The following is a 23,615-nucleotide window of genomic DNA, read 5'->3' as shown; positions in this document are numbered from 1 at the left end:
ATCCAGGGTAAAAGGTCACAATCAGAGTCCAGCAAAGAGTTGCTTTTACAGAGAACTGCCAGTCAAGATTGTCTGCAGTGGACTTTTACCCCCCATTACCTTTAGGATGAGGAGAAGACACCTGTATACACAGCAAATATTATGAATTTGGGGTTTTGAGGCTATGGGAAGAACATATAGGAAATCTGGTTGGAAATGTTTGAAATATTTTATAGGGCTTCTTACAGCGGTATTAAAATAGTCTGATGATGGACACCAGTATAAGAAAATACTGTACCATATTTATAGTGTGTAATTTAATGCAAGTCCTGGCACAATTATTACCTTAAAGGCAGAAGAAATGTTCCAAAGCCTCAACTTTATTTAGATCACATTGACTCTATCCATTTTTCAGAATTTTTCAGTGGTAGAAGTTACAGCAAAATGCTCCAGGACATAGGCATGGAAAGTATTGTGTCTGAACTTGCATTCCCTACCTTTCCCAACAGAGACAATGAAATCAGTGTTTCAATTATAGCTCTTACACACTATTGGGCAACAAATCAACTTTCATCTGTTTATTCAAGGGTCAGTAGCATTTGCTTAGTTGTAAATTTAGATAGGCTGCTGACACTGTTGCCATTTGTTGCTCAATGATGTCTGACAAGAAAAAAATATTTGATGATTATCCTCTTTCTCCAGCAGAGATTTATTACACAGACAATTTACAACATTGTAGGACCTCTTAAATTAGGGCTTAATGGCTGGTAGCCTGCAGTGTTAAGGAAAAAAAAAAAAAATCACTGTTCTCTGAAAGAAGCGAACCTTAATGGAAATGTCTTTGATATTTAAGTCAGTGTAGAAATTATCATAACCATGAAGGATGGCTGAGACATGCAGAGAGAAAAGGGCTATGTAGACTGAAATTGCTATTCAGCCAGGGTATTGCTAGTATGGAGGGTAATGGATCTGCAGTCTTGGTCTCACAATTACTCAAATCAGCAACCAGTTCAGTACATACCAGTGGGTGATTTTCACCTGGAACTCCTCTTACCTTGTGACAGGATTCTTTGGGACTTTAGGAATGGAATAATCTGGACTATTCTCAGCCTGTAAAAACAAAAGCACTTCCTCACATAGACTTTGCATGAATAAATATGGAGACAAAATACAGAAGATTTTTACATAGAAGTGAATACCAGTCCATTGCTATCAATACTTATTTGAACACCAGATCCTGTAGCTCAAGAAGAACTTGGATAAACTGCATTTGTTTCAATGCTCAATTACTTGTGCAGGACTAGAAGAATTTGCACTGCCCAGGCCTCGTGTTAGCTGAAAGTGGTGTCAGGAAGGTGACTGTTGAAGAACTGGCTCCACCGTGTGGACTCTGGAAAATGACCATTTCAAGTCAAGCAAGAAGTAGCATGCTTCACTTTAGTTTTTAGCAGGAATGTTTTTGTTGTCTATGGAGTGAAAGTAGGATAAATCGTGGAATGTCAGTTTAAAAAAAGAGAAAAAATTAATGGGAATTGGAAGAATTAAAAATCTTAAGTCTAGTAAAGATGTTATTATCTCCACCATAGAAGTCTGAGACAACTGGTCCATGGGCTTTCTGGTCTAGTGCAGTGTGGAAACTGGTCTAACTGCAGGAAGGAGTTTCAAGTTCTTCAGTTTTCTGACAGATCTTCTGCAAGATATTAGTAACAGTAAAAGAATGACAGTGTGCTACTCAAATTTACCAAAGGCATATTTTTTCCTAACACCTACTGCATATTCTGCTTACTGATGGCATGACAGAACTGCAAAAGCATGAGTTAATGTCAACCTCTGACTTAAAGAATTAGTGGCAGAATCAGTGAGACCTACTTTGAGAACTCCCATGCAGATAACATTCTGTCAATGTTCCTGCTTGTACTAACTACAGCTGTGGTTCTTTAGGAACTGAAACCTTTCTTTTGCATACCTGATGGCATCATTGCTTCCAACCTTCCTGTTGGATTTTACTGTAGAGAGGCAAGATGCTGTCTCCAGGGAGATCTTGTGAAATACAGTGCTCAACAGAAGGGTTGCAATTTATTATGCCAACCTTTTTGTTTTCTGAAGCAGAGACAACTCCATCTGTATGAAGTTTGCTCTGCTGTCCTACTTGATTTACCATCTCACTTAATGGTAATTTTCATTCTCACATACACATATATTCCTATTAACCCTTCTTTATTTGCACTCATGTTCTTCACAGTCATCCTTATTGAAAGCGAGGTATTAGTTTAGACTGTGGACTTGTATCTTCACTTCATCAGTTTGCAGTACAAATTGCATTTCTTTCTTCTCCATCCTCCTTTTTTACAGAAAATTTTCCATCCGCAATTTTTTTTTTTCCAAATAATGGTCTAGTGGAAGGTGTCCCTGCCCATGGCATGGGGGTTGGAACTAGATGGTCTTTAATCTACAAGTGCTTTGCTCATTAAAGTTCATGGACATTCTTGCAAGTATTGTACTATTCAGTCCAAATACAGTTACAGTTTTCTATAATAGCAATACTGTGTTGGTGTTTATTTTCTCAGTAACATCACAAGTTCTCCATCTGTATTCAAATCTGTTTATGTGTTTTAATGTGAGTTTTTCTGTCTCTCCCTCACAAATAATTTTATTTCACTTTTTTTTTGCAAATCAACATATAAGCAGCCATAAACTGAAAAGAAGATGCTTTAAAAAATATGTTTAAAAAAACCCCTTGAGTCTGATTTGATTTCTGATTCATCGTTGGTTGTACATTACCTCTTGGGGGAGTGAGAAATGTTATACAAAGTTCTATTAAATTGGAAGTAAAATAATTCCTGAATACATGCTTTGTGCTCCAGTATTGACAAAGATAAATGCCAGAATTCATTGAGATGAAAGGGAGATAGACAAGGTGGAACACACATCATACCACTGATCCCTTTGCTGAGGCATGGGACAAAATGCCTCAGGAAGAAATAGATAATGTTCTATTTTGTCCAACTCCCTGACAATATGAGCATTCTTCAACACTGATTACTCAGCAGAAAAACATCAGGACAAGGACATCCAGGAGCATCCTTCTTTGAGATACAGAAAAAAAAAGATATATGTTCTTTTCATTTTGTAGTAGAAATGCAGCATCATAGCTGGTTGTATATGATGGTCATACCAGGAATTCACAGTCCAGTGACAAATTTACACACGACTGAAAGATGGTGACACTTGTTTCAGTTAGTAAAGAAAAGCTTTGAAACTACAGGAATAAGCTTTTAATTTTTCTAGTAATTTCTCTTGTGAGGTGTGGGAAACTGGGCAAGTTTTTGTCAAAACCTAATAGGTGGTAATCAATGTGAATCACTTGGCTGCCCTGCTGTAATGAATATATACATTATAGGCACTAAATTCATAAGGAATTTTACTGGGTTTTTTTTGTTTTTTTTTTTCCTCTCTAAAATACATGGGGCAGCAGGATTAGAATCCACATTTTCTGATTTTGCCACTAAGGTAATCAATGCTAACCTACACTATTCATCAAAGGAAGAAAGGCAATGGAACAAAACTGTGTGCACTTTATTCTTCAAGGGGAAAAAAAAAACCCTTTAAAGCATATTTTCAGTGAGGCTGATGCTTTTGTTTAACAATAGTTTGAAGAGAGAATGGCATCAGAGGACATGCATGAGGAAGCAATATGCATTTCAGACTGTATTTTCCTTTTTGCCAGCATACAAACCAAATGGTGGTTGTTGGAACCAAAACCACTATTTCAGTAGTTCATAAATTTCTTCCTATTCTACATTTCAAAAGCAGTATAGGAAACCAAGCAATATGCAAACCAAGCAAAGTGCACTCATTCTCTCATTTGCAGGCAATTATTCTTGAACGAGTTTGTGTGCTTCAAAACTATAAACTAATCAGGAATTTTCAGAATTATGTAACATTTCAGCTAAGTTATTGATATGCTTCTTGTACTAAACTCCTACAGCTAAAAAGTACTAAAATGTCTGTCCCCCTTGTATTACAAGCATATGTACCAAAGAAAGGAGCAGCAAGGTTTTCTACTAAGATTTTGCTACTTTCAGTCATCACTTAGCATAAAAACAGCAATCAATTTATTTTTTATGTAAGTCAATTTATTAATTCTCTCATGACATAAAAGCAGTTATTTCAAGTGCAGACAACGATCTTGTTTTATTGCCTCAATAACAAGAGATTAAAATATCACAGTCAGTGGCTTTTAGGTTGAAAGACTCAAACCCTTGTCTCAGTTACTTGTGTTAATATTTTCTTATCACCAAGATCAACTGCATATGGATATGAGAAGAAATTTTACATGTAAGACATAGTACAGTAGGAAAAATTGTTGCTCATGAGCTTTCTGTAGTAACATTTTTTATGTGTTGAGATTCAAGAGTTTAAAGAAGATCTAAGGGGCTCCTAAAATCAATACCCTTGCAAGTGCTGCACTCATAATATCAAAAGCTGATCTTCTGATAAAATTAAGGCAGTGCCAAAACATTTGTAAACAGGATTCAATCAATACTTTAGCTTCTACTCACATGAACTTAAGTTTTTAAAAAGAAACTGTTTTATACTAAGCAAAATACATTCCTAATAAACTAAAATACTAACTTTCAATGGGAATTCAGCAATCTTTAGAACAATTCTAAATGAATAAAAAGGATCAAAATCTGCCCCCAGTTTCATTTCTGCATTTGCACTGAATTGTGCTGGTAATAACAACAGAATTTGTCCAGTGTTGCCCATTCATTACTTCCCTATTGGAGCACCATTTTTCTAGTAAAGGTGGAAAGTGAAATTGTTAAGGAGGATTGAGAAATGCCTATTCCAGCCATTTGTAGCCCTGGTTTTTTCAGACTTTGACATATCCCTTGTAAATGCTGCTGTGAACATGTTTGTGAACATCTCCAGAAGAACATCCACTGCTACCTACAGTAGCAATTCCTGAGAGTTACAGGAACACAGCGAACCCAGAAGCTGCCTGTGCAGTGGGATTTATGCACCACCTTTGACCATCCAATCTCCTGTATGTCCAATACTGAATAATCACCTGGGTGTTGAATATAATGTAGATCTTTATTCACATGATCTGAATGTGGGTTCAGCCTAAATGGTACTTGTACACTGAAATGATAAAGTTTACTGATGAAGGACAGGGGAAGTTGATATAGATGTTTCTGTCTGCCAGTGATTCCTTGCTTGGATCATATTTGAAAGCTGATGTGTCTCCCCAGAAAGGAATTGAGCCAAACAGAATTTACTTATATTCTCCAGCTACAAAGTCAAATAAACAAACACATAGGTGACTTAATCTGGATTTTTCAGTAGTGGGGATGACAAAGGACACATATGAATCATCCAGAAAGATTCTTTCCATGTACAGCAAAATCAGGCGAAACCATTAAGGTGTCAAATACAAGAAGCAGGCAGAGCATCAAAAATCCGTCATTCTGGGAGATAACAGAGCAGCAGAAGAAAGGCATTCCCCCTCATTCCCCCCTCAGCAATACTAAATCTGGTATACTAAATACAAGGCAAGGTGAAACCAGCAGGACTCTACACTGGATGGGTGAAGTAACAGCAGCAGTGAAAGAAGAAAAGATCAACAATGGCAGTAGCAGGATATGGTGAAGACAGCAAATACTGAAATGACAGCAAGGTCTCTTTTCTTCTTCGCAAAGAAACTGAGTATGAATGATTTTACTCTCAGAATACTAATCTTGGATAAAAAACTATGAACAAGACAGGGAAGGGAAAACCTGGTATGTTAAAGGGGTACTTATTCTTTGGATGTCTCCTTTGAGGATGGGGTGTCTGAGCAAGGTCACACTGTAGAGACAGGCATTTCCCTCCTGTTCATCTACTGTTACTTCTGCTTTCCTCTGCTACTGGTTCATTTTTTCGCCTTACTATATTTCCTTTGAAGCTAATTTTAAATACTGAAACTGAGCCTATTTATCTTATAAGACCACAAGGCAGAGAAGTGACCATAAATGCTGAGGCATCTGTGGTCAAGAATCATTACTTCTACCATTTGCTTATTATGTTTAGTATTTGTTTACTTCTACCATTTGCTTATTATGTTTAGTATTATGTTTTGCATCTGCTTTTAAAAATAGATACACTTTTACCACTCAGAATTTCAAACTGAGAAACACAGACCTGGATCCAGAGGAAAAGCAGTAGACAGCAAAAAACTAACTACACTTTTGTATTTTAGGGATTTTCTCACTCAGGTTCAGCAGAGTGAGACTTGAGATTTTACTTGAATGAGGCTCTCACTATCCTGCCCTTCAGGGGCTGCGGTGGGCGCCAGTTGTCAACAAGAGGGCTCACGGGTTCATTCTCAGCATTCTTGGAAAGGCTACGGAGCTTTGCCATCTGAAAGGAAGAAAAAATCAAGTGTCCATGTGGAAGAACTGTGGACCTTACTGCCTAGAACAAACTCTGAGATGAAAAAGGAATTTTCTTGTGTAGTGACAAGCACACAATGGCAGTCTCTAATAATACTGAGATTACTGATAAAAACTGCTGCAGCCCAGGAGTTTGCACTGTTTCTGTGGATCTTCACACTCTTCATCCACAGAACAGTTCATCATCTGACCCTTGCCTGGGCTTCTTTTGTTTTTTTCTCTGATTCACGCCCACAGTGTGGAAAAAGAATAGGGCCCTGCTGTGACCAGCTGGAGCTGGACATCTTGTGAAAATACAGCTATCTGTGAAGGAGGATCTAGACCTATGTCAGTGCAAGGCAGTGTTAGAAAAATCTGGTGCAGAAATTTCTATTTTGATCTGTAAGGCAGAGATATGCCAACTGCATTATTAAGTTGAATCATGAATTCGGCACTCAGCTGCTGTTATTCCAATTAACTTAATTTCAGTGCTGCTTTGTTAATTGTTACCCTTTCATCCAAATGCAAAATAAATCTATTTTGAAAACAGCCATTTCAGTAGAAGGAATATACTCTGACTTGTATTGCTGAAGCAGAATTTGGTGTATATATAGCCAAAATTTTTGACACAAGATCTAAAAATGTCACCTTATCCAGACAGGCTTTTTTTTTTTTCCCTCACATTTGAGCTATGTGAATGCAAGTGGTACATTATTTTGTATGAATGTTCAGGTTTGTAGGTTGTAGGTTGTTTGATCTTTCTCACTGACAGCTTTTAAGAAGTCAAGGTCTGGACCAGCAATTTCTTAAACCAGGAAAATATTAGTCTCACTTTCCACTTAATTGTAAAGCACGTAGAATGAACTGAGTCTTCAGTGATGGCTGAATTTTGTGGCTCAGGGGCACTTCTGCCTTAGCAGATTTTCTGGATCCCAAGAACATCACTGCTGAGGCTGTTCCAGGAAGTGTCCTGCAAGAGCACCTGATTCTCAGGGTCAGTTTTACAGCCCATTTCAACAGTGCATTCTGCAGGCAGTTTCTCACTGCCCACAGCTAAAGCTTTCCCTACCAAAAAGTTCAAAGTAACACAGAGCTTGCAAATCATCACCCTGACATACTGAGCCACTGCTGAGAACTGGTAAAGGAGCAGCAGAAATGGCTGGAGTTTACCTGGTCTGAGCTGACTTCAATCGGCTCCCGCAGGAGAATCCAAGTGATGCACTCCTCACAGGGGGGTGTGGTGAAAGAACCGTGGTAAGTCCAGTAGTCACGAGATTTGGGGAAAAGAATTGAAGGATCAAAGTGCTGAAAAGGAGCCTCCTTCCCCTTAGGGAAACAAAAAAATTCTCTGCAGTTACTCTTAGAGATCTGCATCTTAAAAGTCATCAGCATCAATGTTATTATAAAGGAAGCAATTAAATACCAAGATTTATGCAAGAAATCAATCTCCTTTTCTTCCTGTCAGGCACTTTCCCAGCAATTAATAATAACTGGCATTTTGATTGCATTCATAAATTAAAAGAAGTTAAAACTGAATTGTGTGGGATCAAAGCAAACTTGTTTTTACATTTTTTTATTCTGGAATTATCAAAATTGTGTTTTATTTTGGGCTATTGGGATAAAAGTTAAAGCCTGTGGCACTGCTGGTAGTGTTACTCTTTTTATCCAACAGTATAGTTGCTGGGCATTTATCCCAGATTCTTTAGTCTTCTCTTCTATCTGGAGGAATTTAAATCAACACCTCTCTCCTCCGAAGATTGTGCTCTAATTATATATTCATGGTGACACTCAGTCTTTTTGTTGGCGCTATTACACTTAGTAAAACATTAAAATATCTCCTGTAAGAGTACTGGGTCCTAAATTCAAGGTGATTACCAAAAGACAAGGGAGAAAGCAGACATCAGACAACACTTCTTGGTAAGTCTGCCACCAAATAGGACTGTAACTCCACAGGACTGTGATGAGTATTCCTTGTTCCCTCTGGGCAACAAAAACTAACAAAGGAAATGCAGTTCGCTTCTCTATTGATATTTTGGATTTCCTTCTGGGAAGGAAGATATATTATATTATTCCTATTTCCTTCTTCTATCATGGAGAATCTTCTCTAGATTAGAACAAAATGTCAGAATCTGAAATAGTTTCTATGTATCCTTGCACAAATTAAGAGTAGAAAGAGTAACTCCAATTATATCTTCCTGAAAAGATTATTCTATAAGTTCAACATGAATTTGCAAATAAATTCACAAAATTGTGAACTTCAGTAAATACAGTACAGTGACCAAGAAACTCCTCTGCCTGTAATGCATCAGTGCAATTGAAACTGCATGTGTGATAATTACACCAGCGATATCACCCATTAATCTTTTGGAAAAATAAGTAATTTTGGGAAAATATCTGTGATGACAGAAAAGAAAAAGAGATTAAATACAACATGTGGTTCTTTCTTATCTTTCTTTGCTTTACTTCAACTGTTGCTTTTTTGAGAACTACTACATGTAAATGGCCAAAAAAATTATATAGGCATTATGAGAGAAAGCCAGCAAAAGAGATAACATGGACACATCAAGGCAGGGGCATGGATAGGGTGGAAAAATAACCTTCAGTTGCCTCAGCAGAAAGAAATTAATTGCATTTGAAAACTGAGTTGAAAAAAATAAAATTAATATGACTCTTACAAAGGAGAGAAGAGCTGTCAGGCTCAGACCTGCACATCAATTGCAGTACACACATACATTAAATGCATTAAATGCAAGGACTTCTGGTAGATTTGCAAATGCCTACAAATTTGGTGATCTGGTGGCATGTTCAAGGTGAAATTAAAAAAAAAAAAACAAACAAAACCACAACAACTTTTAGCGTTATTAGAATCATAAAGTTTGTAATGAAGTAGAATTGCTTAAGTATACCTAGAGATTAAGTTTATTGTAAATCATAACACTAACTGACAATACATGCAATATTGCAGTTCTCTGCAAATAACTCCCTTCAGCAGCTGTATGTATGCAATAGGTATGGACTGCCTTAGATCATTAATTAAACTGAAAAACAGTTTAGAATATATTTGCAATGCTATTTCTGCTAGTATCATAGGAAGAGAGAACTTAGGACTGGGGCAGAAACAGCACCATTTAACTCCTTTTATAAATACAGTTCCTTCTTAAAACTAATAACATTTTTCATCTCCTTTACACTGACTGAGAGCCTGCTCCATCATTGCTACTAGTTTCCTCTCATTTTAGGCGAACTAAATTTCTGACTCTGCTATATGCATTTTTTTGGCCACTGTTGTCCTCAAATTCAAAAAGCTTTTAATTTCTTCTTGGTATTGGCCCACTGGCATATTTTTTACAGAGCAGGACCAATAAGACCTGCAGGACCAATTGTGTATGCAAGGATTGGTAAAAAAATCATCTTCAACCAGAATATTTACAGACGTGAGGAGTTAAATATTTAATTAAGCAAAAGAAAGTATCATGCTCCACAGTCCAATGTATCATCTCTGGTGCTACTGTTTGGCATCAAATCAATGCCAAAATATGAATCTGAACTACTGATTCCTGCTTTTATGGCTTTCCAGCTACATTATATCACAAAAAAAAAAATTGCTTTGATACCTTGGTCTTAATATTTTCAATTTCTTCAAGAATTCTCTTCATCTCTGGTTTGGGAGTTTTTCCAACCTGTAATGCAAAGCACAAATACTCTATCTTTTTCATCATGTTCCACAGTATTTGAAAGAAATTCATCACATCCCATCTGTCACATTAGGAAATAGCAGTCTCAGAGCATCCAGTAGGGACTGACAGAAAACTATCTGTGTTGAAAGACCATCCAAAATAGCGGACTCCAGTAGCTGGCTTTGCAATTTGAACATGTGTTGAAGGACCCTAGAAGGCATCACGCCTGTCTGAGGAATGGACTGCACACTCAGTTTCACTACCCAGGGCTTAGCCCTTGGCTCCTGCTTCAAAAGCAAGCCACTGTGGGATGTCTGAGAATTTGGCGAAGTCTTGATGGCCTGAAGGGCTGTAGTTCCTACAGACAGTTCATTTTGCAGCACACACACAGTCAGATCAGACTTGATGTAAGACATGTGATGAATTCATGTCTAGATGACCTAAAGCTATGGGGTCACTTTATTGCTTGTGTTCATCATATTTAGCATTTCCAAAAGCTTTGACATCCCAGAAGAGTAAAGGTAGTATGAATAAGATGTTCAGTTATTGCCATGTCTTGTTCCAAAATAGATTGATTTCAATTCCTCAGAAGATAATTCAATCCTGTTTTAGTAGTATCCCAAAACCCAGTAATGGAACATGACAAATTCAGAGAAAAACAACAGCTCCTTCATCAAAGAGCAAGAAGGAAACAGGGAAAGAGGGCCAGAGAGAAGACAATGATACTACTTACCTTTAGCTGACTTTAGCTGACCTTAGCTATGGTTAATAGGGATATAGTGGTGTGCTTTGTAAATTGTGTTTGACAACATAAAACTTTAGCCTAAAATAGACTGAAAGGAATTACAAAAGAAGAATAATTGAAGGAGGAATCTGGACAGGTGCTGACCTTCAATTTAGACTAACCACAAGAGAAAAGGTCAGGTTGGTTCACAGTGTAATAGAATTAAAATGACACTTCATGTAGTCTGTCCAGGGACACTGTAGCACAATTAATTACATCCACTTGCTCTTGCTTGTACAAATGCCACTTACTAGTGATAAAACAATAAAAGGACACTTATTCCCTGATGGTGTGTTCAAGCTGAAATGCCCACCTGCAGCTAAAAGGACTGAAGTTTCTGTAATTTATCACTATTAGGCTGCGTGCCTGTTAGCATTTCTCAATGTCCTAGACCACATACAGATCTGATACAAGGATTACTTTCTTTCTATAGAGTTTATAAAAAATCAAACTGAAAATACTGGTACAGTATTATTTTGTTTAAAATTTTCTGTATTACACGGTTAGAATGTTGAGTGGCTGTCTTTTACCATCAATTCTTTCTTTTTGGGAGTAAGTTCATTGAACTCATTTTGATTCCCAGCTTGTGTGGGAATCAACAAGAGACTAGAGAAGGGAATCAGTCAACTTGCTGACAGGCAGATACAACACCTGCTAGCAGACAAAGACACAAAAGACAAAAGGAAACACTCAGCCCATGCAGACCCTCCTCCTCACCCAGTGCACACCACAAGACAGGGCTGCAGTGCAGAAAAAACAATTTTAACTTTTCCCCTGGCACTAGAGAAAGAGGAAAAATAGAAAAACTTACAAAGACTGAATATTTGCCACTTACTTTGAGAAAAATGCCCACAACAGCTACACCATCAGGTTGTTTTAAAGCTCCAGCAAAATTACCGTGTTTTGGATTCCAGTGCACCATATGTAACTAAAATCATAATTAGAAATCAATTAACTAAAAATCAATTAAGCCTCAATTATAAATACAAGAAATTATCAACAGCACAATCTTCACTTTAAATTAAATTAAGAAAATATTCTGGTACAGAGTAAGTACAGGAATGGACATGAAAAAGAAAACTCTATGTAAGTATTTCTTACTGCTGTTCCCATGCTTTTATATGCTTATGCTTTCCATAAAGCATTGCTTTGCATTTAATTGAAGCATAGGAAAAGAAAATGGAGTTTACCACACAATATCAGACAATGCAACTATAAATAGATTAATCTAAGCACAAGATATGCACACATGCATAAAACACCTATTGACATGCACTTCATCTCAAGTACATTTTTAGATCTTCAGGCTATGCAGACGTCAGCTCAGAGATTAACACTGGGTTGTATGTAATGCATACGTTACTGGTTTGTATCTCTTACTACTTTCAGCACATTGTACTGGAAGGGAGTGGGGATATAATCTGACATTTTTTTCTCATATATACTTTCAACAGTGCTGTATTCTCAAGTACAGGATATATTTCAAATTTTTGCATCCCTGACCAGCAAATCTCTTCTTCATGCATATAGCTAGAAATGCTGCAACCAGCAGTATGCAATCACAGATTAAGGAGCATTGGAACACAGTCATACAGGGGAAAAAAAGTATTTTTTAAAAAGTTTTTTTAAAACAACAAAAAATATAATTTGTCCTGAATATGAATGGATCTGTTGTTCTCTGTTTCTTTTCTCTTGAGGACAAGGATTTTAATGCTAAACATAAAGCTGGAGCAACCATATATCTTTGGTTGCAATGTAGCTAAATTACATATATTCCAGGCTTTCTTCTCCTATCAGTGAGTACTGCTAACAAAAGTAACATAAAGAGTCTGTGCTTGAACTAGCCAAGAAATAGTTTGAGGAAGCAGATTTCTTCTCTTTAGTTGACCAGAGAAAGCAGAATACTAGCAAAGACTAGCTGTGGTTAAGGAATGGGAAAAAAATTCCTAAGCCATCACCCGCAGTCTTCTCTGCAATGTCTATTGACATTGACCCTGAAAATCTGCCTCTGTTTTGTCCTGTGAGAGGTGGACAAAGCTTCTCCAAGCTCTGGGCCTTGAGAGTGTAGGTGGAAGGCAGGAAAACACTACTGCAGGATTTTTGTGAGCATAGGTATGTATTTTGAGCCTATTCTCAAATAAGGTGGAGGAAGGAGGCAGCCTTTGCTAGCATCTATAGTACCATCTAGTATCTCTACCATCAATAGTTAATTCACTTATATTTAGGACCTGAAAAAGTCTTTGGGGTCTAAAGCATTCATGAATATTAACATACTAGGACAACAGCCCTGCAGTGGTTTACATAAAAAAAAAACCAAAAACCAAACAAACAAAACCCAAACATTATATTTTCTGTGGTTCCTGAAAATAAACCCAGCTATTTTAAAGCAGAGATGTTCAGAAACTAAACATACTCTGAATTAGTTTTAAGATGAATCTAATTTTGAACGTCAGTTTATCAAATGTGCTTTTAGTGAGCTTTTCTATTCTTTTTGAAACTAACTTGGTAACTCAAGCTATACCAGAAATGACTAAAACCCAAAAAAACTTCAGCAGCACTTCCTATTTGGAAATAACAGATTGCTTTGTCGCAAATATTTTTGAAACATTCTAAGATACCAGCAAAAACTGTGGCGTGAAGAAAAGAAATCCGTGTTAGTAGATACTTGCAGGGCTACATGTGTTGGCAGATGCAGCTTATCCCACTGCATGTTAAGCAGTATCCACAAGTTTCACAGGCGGAGAAAAACCAGTAGCTCAATACTTTCAAGAGGGAGAATGGTTAATGCGTTCAGATGCGAAATCAGCCGGACTCCGGCCAGCGCTGGACGCTGCTGTTCCAAGCCTGTCCTACCTCTGCCGCATACTTGACGCCGTCGATGACATGCTCGGAGCCGTGCTGGTCGCAGGAGCCCCAGTGCAGGTGCAGCTGCCGCAGGCGGTAGGCGCCGCTCAGCGGGCCCCCCCTCAGCACTGCGGGGACACGGCGTCAGTCCCACCACTGCCACCGCCACCACCCCGCAGGGACACACCGCAGCTCCCCTCCTGCAGCCAGCCCACCGCCAGGCACCCACAGCGCTCGCCAGTTTGCGTGGCTGCAGCTAAATTCTGTTGTCAGGAGTTCTGTTTGATGGGGATACTGTGGGTTAACACAGAGTTAAACCCCAGCTGCCCAACAAGCCCCTTTTCTCCTGGCAAGTGGACACACTACAGTTCTGGGTATGGAGAGAGAAGGGGGGGTGTTCACAGGTGGTTCTTGTCAAGAAAGGGTCATTTTAAAAAAGATTGACATTAAGGCTGTTAAATTAACCAAAAGGTGCTTCAGAAAGTACCTCCCGTCCATGATTGGCATGCCTTTTACCTTGTGCTGCCCAAGGTATATCCATTAAAGCCTTCTAATAAATACCTAATTAATACTTCTAATAAATACTTTATTCTTCAGCTCTGTCTAGTCTCTGTTCTAGTTGAGCCTTCACAAGGCATCAAGACAACTAAACAATGGTTACAGATAGCTGCTTCTAAAAAAATATTAAAAATCTAAAAATTATCTATTTCTTGGAAGTGAGGGAAGACAATAAAGTTTAGGTCAAGTGAGTTGGAGAATTGTTCTTGAGTCACCAACAAGGGAAACTAAGAAGCTGTTACTTCTGCTGTGCTTAGCCAAATAATGCTGACCATATATCAGTCTGACAGTTGACATCAAGTCTGACTTTCAAAACATCACACCTGCTCTTTCAGCCTGGAGATTCTTTTGAGCAGGGACTGCTTAGAGGATAAGCTCTCAAATGTATTTTTCATTCATTACCTAAGGTTGGAATGAGTCGTGTTTCCTTACACAGAAAGCTGATAATGTAGTTCACAACTGCAGTGCCAGAAGGCCTTGTTTAAATAGCATTCAAGTTTGAATGTCTACCAATAGCTTTGAAGTTCAAAGTTAACACTGAAATCCTCTTTTGCCCAATGGTCTCAAATGAATTCTTGATATCCTACAAGTTGGAATACCTACACAGAGCAAGAGGTTTAACTTTGCAGTTTCTCTTTTTAGTTGGTAGGTATCACAACCATCAAGGGAAGGGCCAGAAAAAAAGGACTGTTGAGACTGAAGCATGTAGTTTCTCTTACTTTTTTACTTTGTTCATACATAAATAATCATAACTCAGTATAGTATTGAGTAATATTGAGTAAACCTTCTTTAGAAGCCTTCAATGGAAAATTATTATTATTATTATTATTATTATTATTATTTCAAATATAGGACAAAAAAGGCATAGAATCTAAGGCCAACTCTTCAAAAGTATTTGGTTGCCATTTCACATTGGAATCAATGGGAGGCAGGAGTTGAATTTATGTGACCTACTACATTTACAAGCTAAATCAGATTTGTAAACTCATTTACCACTCATTTCTCACAGATGGCCCTTTTCAGAGCTAAAATACTGTGAAGCACTTGAAAACAGCACTTCATAACAGTATACAAATCTCTCTAGCATAAAACCAAAATTATCTTCAACTATATTTCTTTTTCCAATTAAAATGGAATCTGTGACTACTACTTATCCTCATCTCTTAGCACTGCAGAAGCCAACAAATGAAGCTAATAGAATGTCAACAAAATACTTCCTCATGGTCTTTCAGAACTGCCAAGCATTGTATTTGATTCTGATCAGACATCTGCCTATGAAACACTTGAGTCCTAAATAACTGTCCAGCAACCTGCAGAAAGTAAGGACAGCCAGGAGTGACTACACACACTGAAAAAACAGACGTGATTGGGAGGGGAGAGATGGGGAGGAAATAAGAGGAAAATGATTTAGGGGAAGCACTGCACCAAGGGCTGCATTTGGTTTGGCCAAATTGGGATCTTTCTCTAATACTGTTCCCTAGACAGACAACTTCTTGAGAGCCTAAAAAAATTCAGCCTTTAGGAAGCTGTAAAGAAGATAGAACAGAACCACCATGTGAAAATGTTCATTACCATTTTCCTTCCCATGCTTTCAGTCATGGCACTCATTTTATGCAGAGCTTTTGGAAGAGCATTCTGGCTTTTAAACAGAACTTGTTACAAGGGCAGCTGGTGATAGGGCAAGGAAGAATGTCTTCAAACTGAAAAGGAGTATGGTTACATTGGATATAAGGAAGAAATGTTTTACTGTGAGGTTGGTGAGGCACTGGAACAAGTTGCCTGAAGAAGCTGTGGATGCTCCATCCCTGGAAATGTTCAAGGCCAGGTTGGATGCATCTTTAGTAACTTGGTTTACTGCAAGGTGGTCATAAGGGTATGGTTGGAACTAGATGATCATTAAGGTTGCTTCCAATCCTGACCATTCTATGTTTCTATGGTAATAAAAGTGTGATTTATGAAACTGCTGTGTAGAAACTGTGGTAATAAATATTAAAGGACCATAAAAATACATAATGTAGAGACAATCCTGGTCCTAAATAGTTGAGATTCCATCTGAGAGACATGGAACAGTAACGTGTAGCTGTAATGATAAATAAAAAAATCCAGGAAACAAGGGGCTCATCAAGATAAGCAGGAAAGTGATCTTTCAATGTACTGTGGATATATTTCATAAGAGATATAGCTTACTAAAAACAAAATCTCAATACAAGTTCCATCAAAACAGATGCACAGAAATACAAAGAAAAGTAACTGTTTTCCATTAATTAGATTGCTTTCTTTCTTGATGAAAGACCAATCAATATGCCATGCTTTTGAGATGTCTTTGCATTACATGATATTGTGAATTTAATAATCATTTTGACAGCTGTTGCCTATCTGCATCCAGAGCTATACAGATAGAGCTCTGCAATCAAGTTTTGAACAATTTAATTTAGAGCTATGAGATTGCTCGCTCTTAATTAAATAACAAAGCCATTTCATAGTTTTCCAGAAACGATAAAATGCTATTTACATAAATGCTATTGTCGTAACTTTTTCAGCTCTGAAGTACCTGAAGAATTACCATGCAGAAGAAATCTACATCACAGTCTGTAGAAATATATATACAAGTTTTTGGTTTACAAAGTGTCTCAGAGTGTTCTAAACCCCCTCTGGGCACCACTCTTGTCCCTTACACAAAACCTGAAGATGTAGTGTCTGTGTTGAAGGAGGTGACATAGGGAGAAGTCCAGCTGAGTCTGCATTTGAGGGGTACAGCTAACAGCCTTTCTGTCCCACTTCAGATCCACCAGAACAAACTCCCGGAGCACCGTTTTTACGTTCCCAAGTGACTTTTCTCTGCTGGCCTGCACAGGCTGGAAACTAAAGGATGCTTTTTGATACCCGGTGCTTTGCAAACCTTGATTCCTAACAACCCTCAAAAAATACAAACCGACCTGATCGATCAAAAGTGTCGTCGAAGACGACGCGGCAGGTGCGCCCGTTGTTCAGGATGGTTTTCGCTGCCCCGGGGTCATAGCTGGCGTGCCAGGAGGCGAGAGAGGAGTCGTGCTGCACGTCCTTGCTGTTGATCTCAATGGGCGACTGCTTGTCGCCCTTGGCCAGGGGGTAGTTTTCGTGCCAGCGCTCGGGTCCTGAGGGGCAAAGATAAAGAAACGTCGCCCCTGCTCAGCCGGGCTCATGCCGGCGCCCCGGTGGCCCCGAGCCCGCTCACCGTTGTCGCTGTCGTAGCCCCACACGGACTGGGCCATGGTGCTGCTGCCCGCGCCCCGTCCCGCTGCGGTGGTCCCGTCCCTCCCGGCCCGGGGGGTTTTTATAGAGCGCCGCGGCTTCGAGTCCTCCCCGCAAGGCTGGGCAGGGCAGGGCTGGGGGCGGCCGCGGGGCAGAGCCGTGTTCTCCCCCGGAGGAGGCAGGGGGATGCCGGCCGGACCCCGCGGCTCCCTCCGTCCCCGTCCCGCTCAGCCCGGGGGCACAGCGTGCGGCGGCGCGGGCGGGCCGGCGGGAGCGCCCCGCAGCCCCCGGGGCCGTGGGTCCCGGCTCGGCGGAGGAGAGGCTGCCTGGAGCGCCCAGCGGCTGCTCCAGCGCCGGGAGCGGACGGAGGGAACTCAATTCTCCCCTCCTTAGGCAGCGCCGCGGGCGTGAAGCACTCCCGGTGATTCTGGACGAGCTCCCAGGGCGGGCAGGCTCCCCCACTGCCGTTTCCCTGATTTCTCAAATGCTCCCATGCAACAGCTCAGAAAGGCCCTATGTCTGCCTGAAAGGATATCTCACAGCCTGCAAAACCACTGAGCAAAGGGAGACTCTGCCAGCCCCAAAGGAGGCCGTTGCTGACCATAGGCTCAAGTTTGGGTTTGATGTTGTCCAGTCAGTTCTGCATGCAGGGAGCTTTACACCAAAGATATTTCTCGTGTTAGGCAACGTAGCAGTGGGTATTTTAGTCAGGAAAGCATTTGCTTTTGAGATGATGGGGAGTTAGCGACAGTATGCTTGTGTTAGTTGGCTTTGTCTGCACATCTACTTTGGATACTCAAGAGCTTTTCTCTCAAGTGCCAGCTTTGCTGCAATCTCCCATAGCTTTGTCAGTCCCCGCTAACACTGCTGCAACTCTGTCTACCTTGAGCTAAAAACTCAAGCTGCATCACTCAAACTAAATACTATTCCAAGATAAATATTTGGGAGTCAGTCAAGAAGCATCACAAACCATGGAGATTTCCAACACAGGTGCAGTGAACTTGTCCAAATGCTCCTTGTACCTATCAGCACTGTAATGCAGCATGGAAATAAATCTGCAGCTTTGAGAGGTTCTACCCTTTGTGTTGGTGAGGTACAGGAAAAAGGTTGAGAAGCTGCAATATACAGAGTTTAGGACTAACTTGGTCCTATTTGATGTCCTAAAATCATCTGGAAGGTAAAGATTCCCCTTCTAGTTGTGCTGTGTACCTAGGCTAATAAATATCTAAATATGGACTTTGTTTAGCATAACTAAAATTACTTTATTAGATTGTTTAGTCAATTCTTCCTGCTCTGAATATAATCTAAGTAGAGATACTTAGTCCTTTGAGACACAGGAAGGACAAGATGTCTCACTTAGGAATCTGCATTTGAGAAAATTTCTGTAGTGATGTAGATAGTATTTTTACTATCTAAGATGCATCAAATTAAAACGCAATTAACCTTAGCAACTTACACAATATTGTAAGAGGCATCCTTTTACTATCTTTAAAGGAATAGAGATTTATTCATCATCAAAGTATCCTTCAAAACATGTAGTTCCTCATATCTTCTTTAGGCAGAATTCAATTAAGAATATACAAGGAGGTGACTTGGGTACAGTGGTATGGAAGGATACATCTTTTTGCTTTCAAAAGAGAACTCTGGGACAAAAGAAAAAACATTTTTTCTACTCTGCCATAAATTAAATGGGTAATGTCACATTTGTTGGAAGGGCAGGCATGTAAAATTGACACCTGTTGCAATTTTAATTCAGAAAGCTTACACATTAATCCTTTTGAATTAATTTCTACCTTATCTGTCTAGAGAGAAACACTTGTGAGCTCATGAAATTCTAATTGAAGCAGCTCATTTTCTGTCTGTATAAGCAGGCAGCTTTAGTGGCCTTGTTCATGGAAGTCTCAGACTTTTAATCAACTTCATACACACAAAGAATGCTTATTGGAGCCCTTTGTGGAGGTGAGGAACATGATTCGTATTATAGAGAAAAAGATGCAAGTCAGTTTTCCCCCTAGTATTTAAATTCATTGCTCTATGTGAGAATTTTTACAATCTTCTTTATTAAAGAGCCCTATCCTAAGGTGAAAATCATCATATCTTAGCTTTTCAGTGAGCTGGTCCTGTTGCACCCAGAGGAGCATCTCTTTGTCAGCTTCTGCACAACTTACACACAAGTGACAAATGTAGGTACTTGGAGCCAGCCCCAGGCGCTGAGTCATCCCACAGTGTCTCACCGACTGCTTTCTTTTCCTGTTGCTTTCCTCATCAAAGGTAGAGCAAAAAGCAAATGTAGTAGCATTACCTGCCTTAAGAGATAATCAGAATAATATTATTTTTGCATTCCGTAGGATCTACCTTTATTTTTTTCTTATGATATTGTCTCAGAAATTCATTATTAGCTAACTTGTAAAAAATTGCTTTTCCCAGGAAATAAACACTTTTGTCATAGAAAGCTTCAAACATTTAAGAGGAGTGGTATTACTAGTGCATTCACAACTTTATTACAGTGATTTAATTCTATTTTCTGAACTTCGGACACATAAAAGCCATCAGCCATCTGAAATAGCAAAGGCAAGAGCACAACAAGATCAATCTACACCATTCATGAAGAAGTTCAGGATTTCAGTAGTTGCAGACATGGTCTTGCCCAAAACTGGCAAGAATCACAGGCAATCACAGTTAGGCACCTGATGAAAACAGTTTATATTCAAAAGATTATCAAAATAAGTAAAACATGGTGGTCCTTTTGGATACCTAACAGATGCTCTTCAGGGGGTTGTACATTTGTTACCTAAATGAAAGATTGAGAGGCTCCAGTACAAATAACATGCTATACCTGTAGAACACCATCTGTTGGATGTGCAGTTCAGATGCTGCATCTGCTTCTGCTAAACAAGGAAAAAGCATAATCATGCTCATCTCACTTACAAAAATACCTTACCTGAAGTCATAGAGACTTTCTTTTTTTGAGAATGGAAATCAGGAATAAGCAAAGTCTGGAAAATGGCTCAGAGCCATGGCTTTACCCAGAGCACACAAAGCACTTACAGAAGAATGATGCATGGAAAAGTGACTGGCAGCAGTTTTGAGCTTTGCCAGCCATGACTGACTTGGCCAACATCTTGAAATAACTAGAGCAACTGCTTCACCTCAACATGCCAATTTCCAGCTGTCTCCAGGAGCCAGCATGAGAGCTAGGGATAGCTGACTGTGAGGGGACACACAGAGGTAAATATGCCAGCAGCATGTAATTCAAGAATGCCTCTGCTCGAAGGTAAGGTTTTCCAAGTTTCACCATGCTCAGGGATATTTCCCATGGGTGATTTCATGCAAAGGGCTTTGCTGGAGCACAGAGTGTGCCCACATTGAGTACATATTAAATGAGCAAAAGCATTTACTCAGTGTCTGTGGCCAATCTAAATATAAAATATATTCCACTACATTTAATAGATTGTGGAAGAAAACAATACAACAAAAAAGGAATCTGATAATACACAGTATGGAAGGGGCAGCAGTGTTTTTGACATATTGCACATTGCATGCCAGGCAGTGCAAGAAAAGCATGTCACTCAGTGCTTTTGATTGAGGGATGCCATGGTGGCATGCCATAGCCAAAAAGGCCAAATTGTCATATGCCTCCACTGAGATGCCGTGCTATGGAAAACATTGTAGGAATGAATGAATGGAAACCCCTATTGACAGCCAGATCTTACTGGAAGATCTGACAAAGGAAAATAAGAAGCATATTGGGTTAATTTTGCTGGTTTTATACACAATGAGTTTTTTAGCTACATTAACACTTTTTTTTTTTTTTTTTGTGTAGCACCTCTAGACATATATTAGGCAGACTTTTTCTTTCCAGTTCAGAACGTATGTAACTCAGCAGTCTGCAGTTTAGACTTTAGGACCTTTTTCATCATCCTTCTGTTGTGGTTTAGAACCTGCTTTATCATTTGCAAAACTTAATATTTAGTCTGTGAGATAGAATAAACATGAAAACAATAAGCCAGATTGTAGATTTAGCAAACAGAACAAAAAGGTGAACAAGCTTTCCTTGTAGAAGTGTGCTAAAATGAGCACAGATGGAAGGACAAGTACTAGCATAAAAAAAAAAGAGTAAATTTATTGTTTATCACATACAAATCTGATACAACAAAAATACAGTGTGTATTTCAGACACCTCTTCCAGATCTGAAAAATGCAACAGATAAACTCTGCAGGAATATGATTCTCCTATTGATTCCCATAGGGCTTTTCTTGTATGGCACTCACACTGATATCCAAATCTGAGCTGGGCTGTCTACTTTTATATACACTGGCACAGTCTGACTTGAAATAATCCAGGTATGAGAGTTTGACCTGTACTGTTTGCTTTTATAAGGTCCATATGTGCCTGTTTGGAAATTCCAGCTGATTGGCAACTCCTCTATATCGAGGTAGAGTTTTATGTATGACCTTTATCTTGCATGATACTCTGGCAGTAGCATTTGCCTGGGAACAGTCCTAACCAGGCCACAGAAATGTTAACATGGCTGGAGGAGTTCATAAGTGTTCTATAAGAGGCATTTCAATGAAATATATAATATAATTAATGATGCAAACAAGAAATACTTCACACATATTTTCCAGAGAAATATGTCCTCCTAAAAGAGAATTTTATAAGAAAATCATGTGTTTCCAGCCTTTGAATGTGGTCTTTGCAGGCAGAAGAGTTTTCATCTCATAGACATTTTCCAGAAATTCCATGAGATGTGTGTTTGCCAAAGTTTTCAGAAAGGAACTCCTTCTGAATCCATAGAATTTGTGCACTTTGAAAGGTCAGAGCATAACATCCCATTTCTATCAATATCTGTTCTTCACTTCAATAGAGTTGAAATTTCACTCTAAGACCACAGAGCACCTTTGAAAGAATCATCTGTCGATAACGAAAAGGTAACTGGATGTGTGTAAGTATAAACATTTATTTGTGCATTGCAAGTGTAAGTAGTATGTAATAAAAAAGGAGTCACTATTAGGAAGCCCATGCTTGTCACACATATTGAACAGCAGGTATTACCAGAAGAGAGGGGAAACAAAACTGTAACAAAAAACCTTTATTAACCTAGAAATAATATTGGCTGGGCATGTTAATGTTCTTTTCACAGCAGTATAAGAAAATAACAGTCTATCATGAATTGACAGAAGCAGATTGAAAGAATGATATGCAATGATCTTAAGATCTAATATTTAAAAGTCTATCTGGGGATACAATAATAGAGCAGTACCCCATTTTGCAGTTGGTAGTTCATTATAGTCTGATGGACAAAATCCTCAGATTTCATCTTCTGCATTCTAAGTCTTATTTATCTGAATTTATACTGATGCATCTTGATGGGCTGTAATGTAATATTCTCTAATATGACCATGTTCAGGCTTGGGCTATGGATTCTAAAATACAGCTCTACTTTAAAGATGCCAGTTAGATGCAGCTAAGAGAAATGCTGTTCATCTCACAGTTTAGCATGACTCAGCACAATGGTTTGTCAGTAAAAAAAAAAAAAAAAAGGTTTTGCTAGTTTGTCTTTCACTAGTCCTACCTTTCTGTGTCTTCATGTTCCTCAGTCTCTTTTTAAAAATTTCTCTCTGGTGTTACTCTCCATTCTCTACAAATGCGTTGGTTGCTTAATGCATCTTTACATTATGTATTTTGAAAAGAAAAACACAACCCTGCTCTTTTCTTTTAATCACCTGATCGGATGCCAAGATTTCATGGCTGGTTTAAGATTGATGCCAGGCATATTTTAAGTGCTCCTACCAAACTTTTTAATTCTCAGTAGTAATTTCAGTGAACTTACTCACATACCCACAGCAGTGCTGAGGTACAGAAATATGTTGGAAGTATGGGGACAAAGTACTCAGACCTTTTCAGAACTAAGCTATTTACTTTTGACCTTAAGGATGCTTCAGGGTATCTATAAAAACAATCAAATGTAATAGGCCAGTTTGAATATTCTGATTGAGGGATTTTTCTTGGTTAGTAAGACTTTTATGTCATTGTGGAACTGTTCCTCCTAGGCAAGAACAGAGTATTTTCCAGCACAAATTCTCTGATCTTCCTAACTTCCTAACTGTCTGCAAAGATTAGTA

The 23,615-nt window shown here is 38.9% G+C and overlaps 1 protein-coding gene across 2 annotated transcripts; it reads right to left on the bottom strand.

The window, feature by feature from the left end:
* Nucleotides 1–6,264: 6,264 nt before the first annotated feature.
* LOC128810635 (carbonic anhydrase 3-like) lies at nt 6,265–17,509 on the bottom strand. Of its 2 annotated transcripts, none has more exons than XM_053983675.1 (7): nt 17,473–17,509; nt 17,195–17,392; nt 13,710–13,828; nt 11,668–11,784; nt 10,010–10,045; nt 7,566–7,721; nt 6,265–6,384 (listed from the first exon to the last, which is right to left on the bottom strand). In XM_053983675.1, the coding sequence occupies exons 1-7, from the start codon at nt 17,507–17,509 to the stop codon at nt 6,265–6,267; spliced, it is 783 nt and encodes a 260-aa protein (XP_053839650.1). The 2 variants fall into 2 exon arrangements, with proteins under 2 accessions (XP_053839650.1, XP_053839641.1); XM_053983666.1 differs by having other exon boundaries at nt 10,010–10,075; nt 11,692–11,784.
* Nucleotides 17,510–23,615: the final 6,106 nt, after the last annotated feature.

The sequence above is a fragment of the Vidua macroura genome, chromosome 1 (assembly GCF_024509145.1).
Source record: "Vidua macroura isolate BioBank_ID:100142 chromosome 1, ASM2450914v1, whole genome shotgun sequence".
Taxonomy (NCBI): domain Eukaryota; kingdom Metazoa; phylum Chordata; class Aves; order Passeriformes; family Viduidae; genus Vidua; species Vidua macroura.
This window is presented reverse-complemented; position numbering and strand designations above follow the sequence as displayed.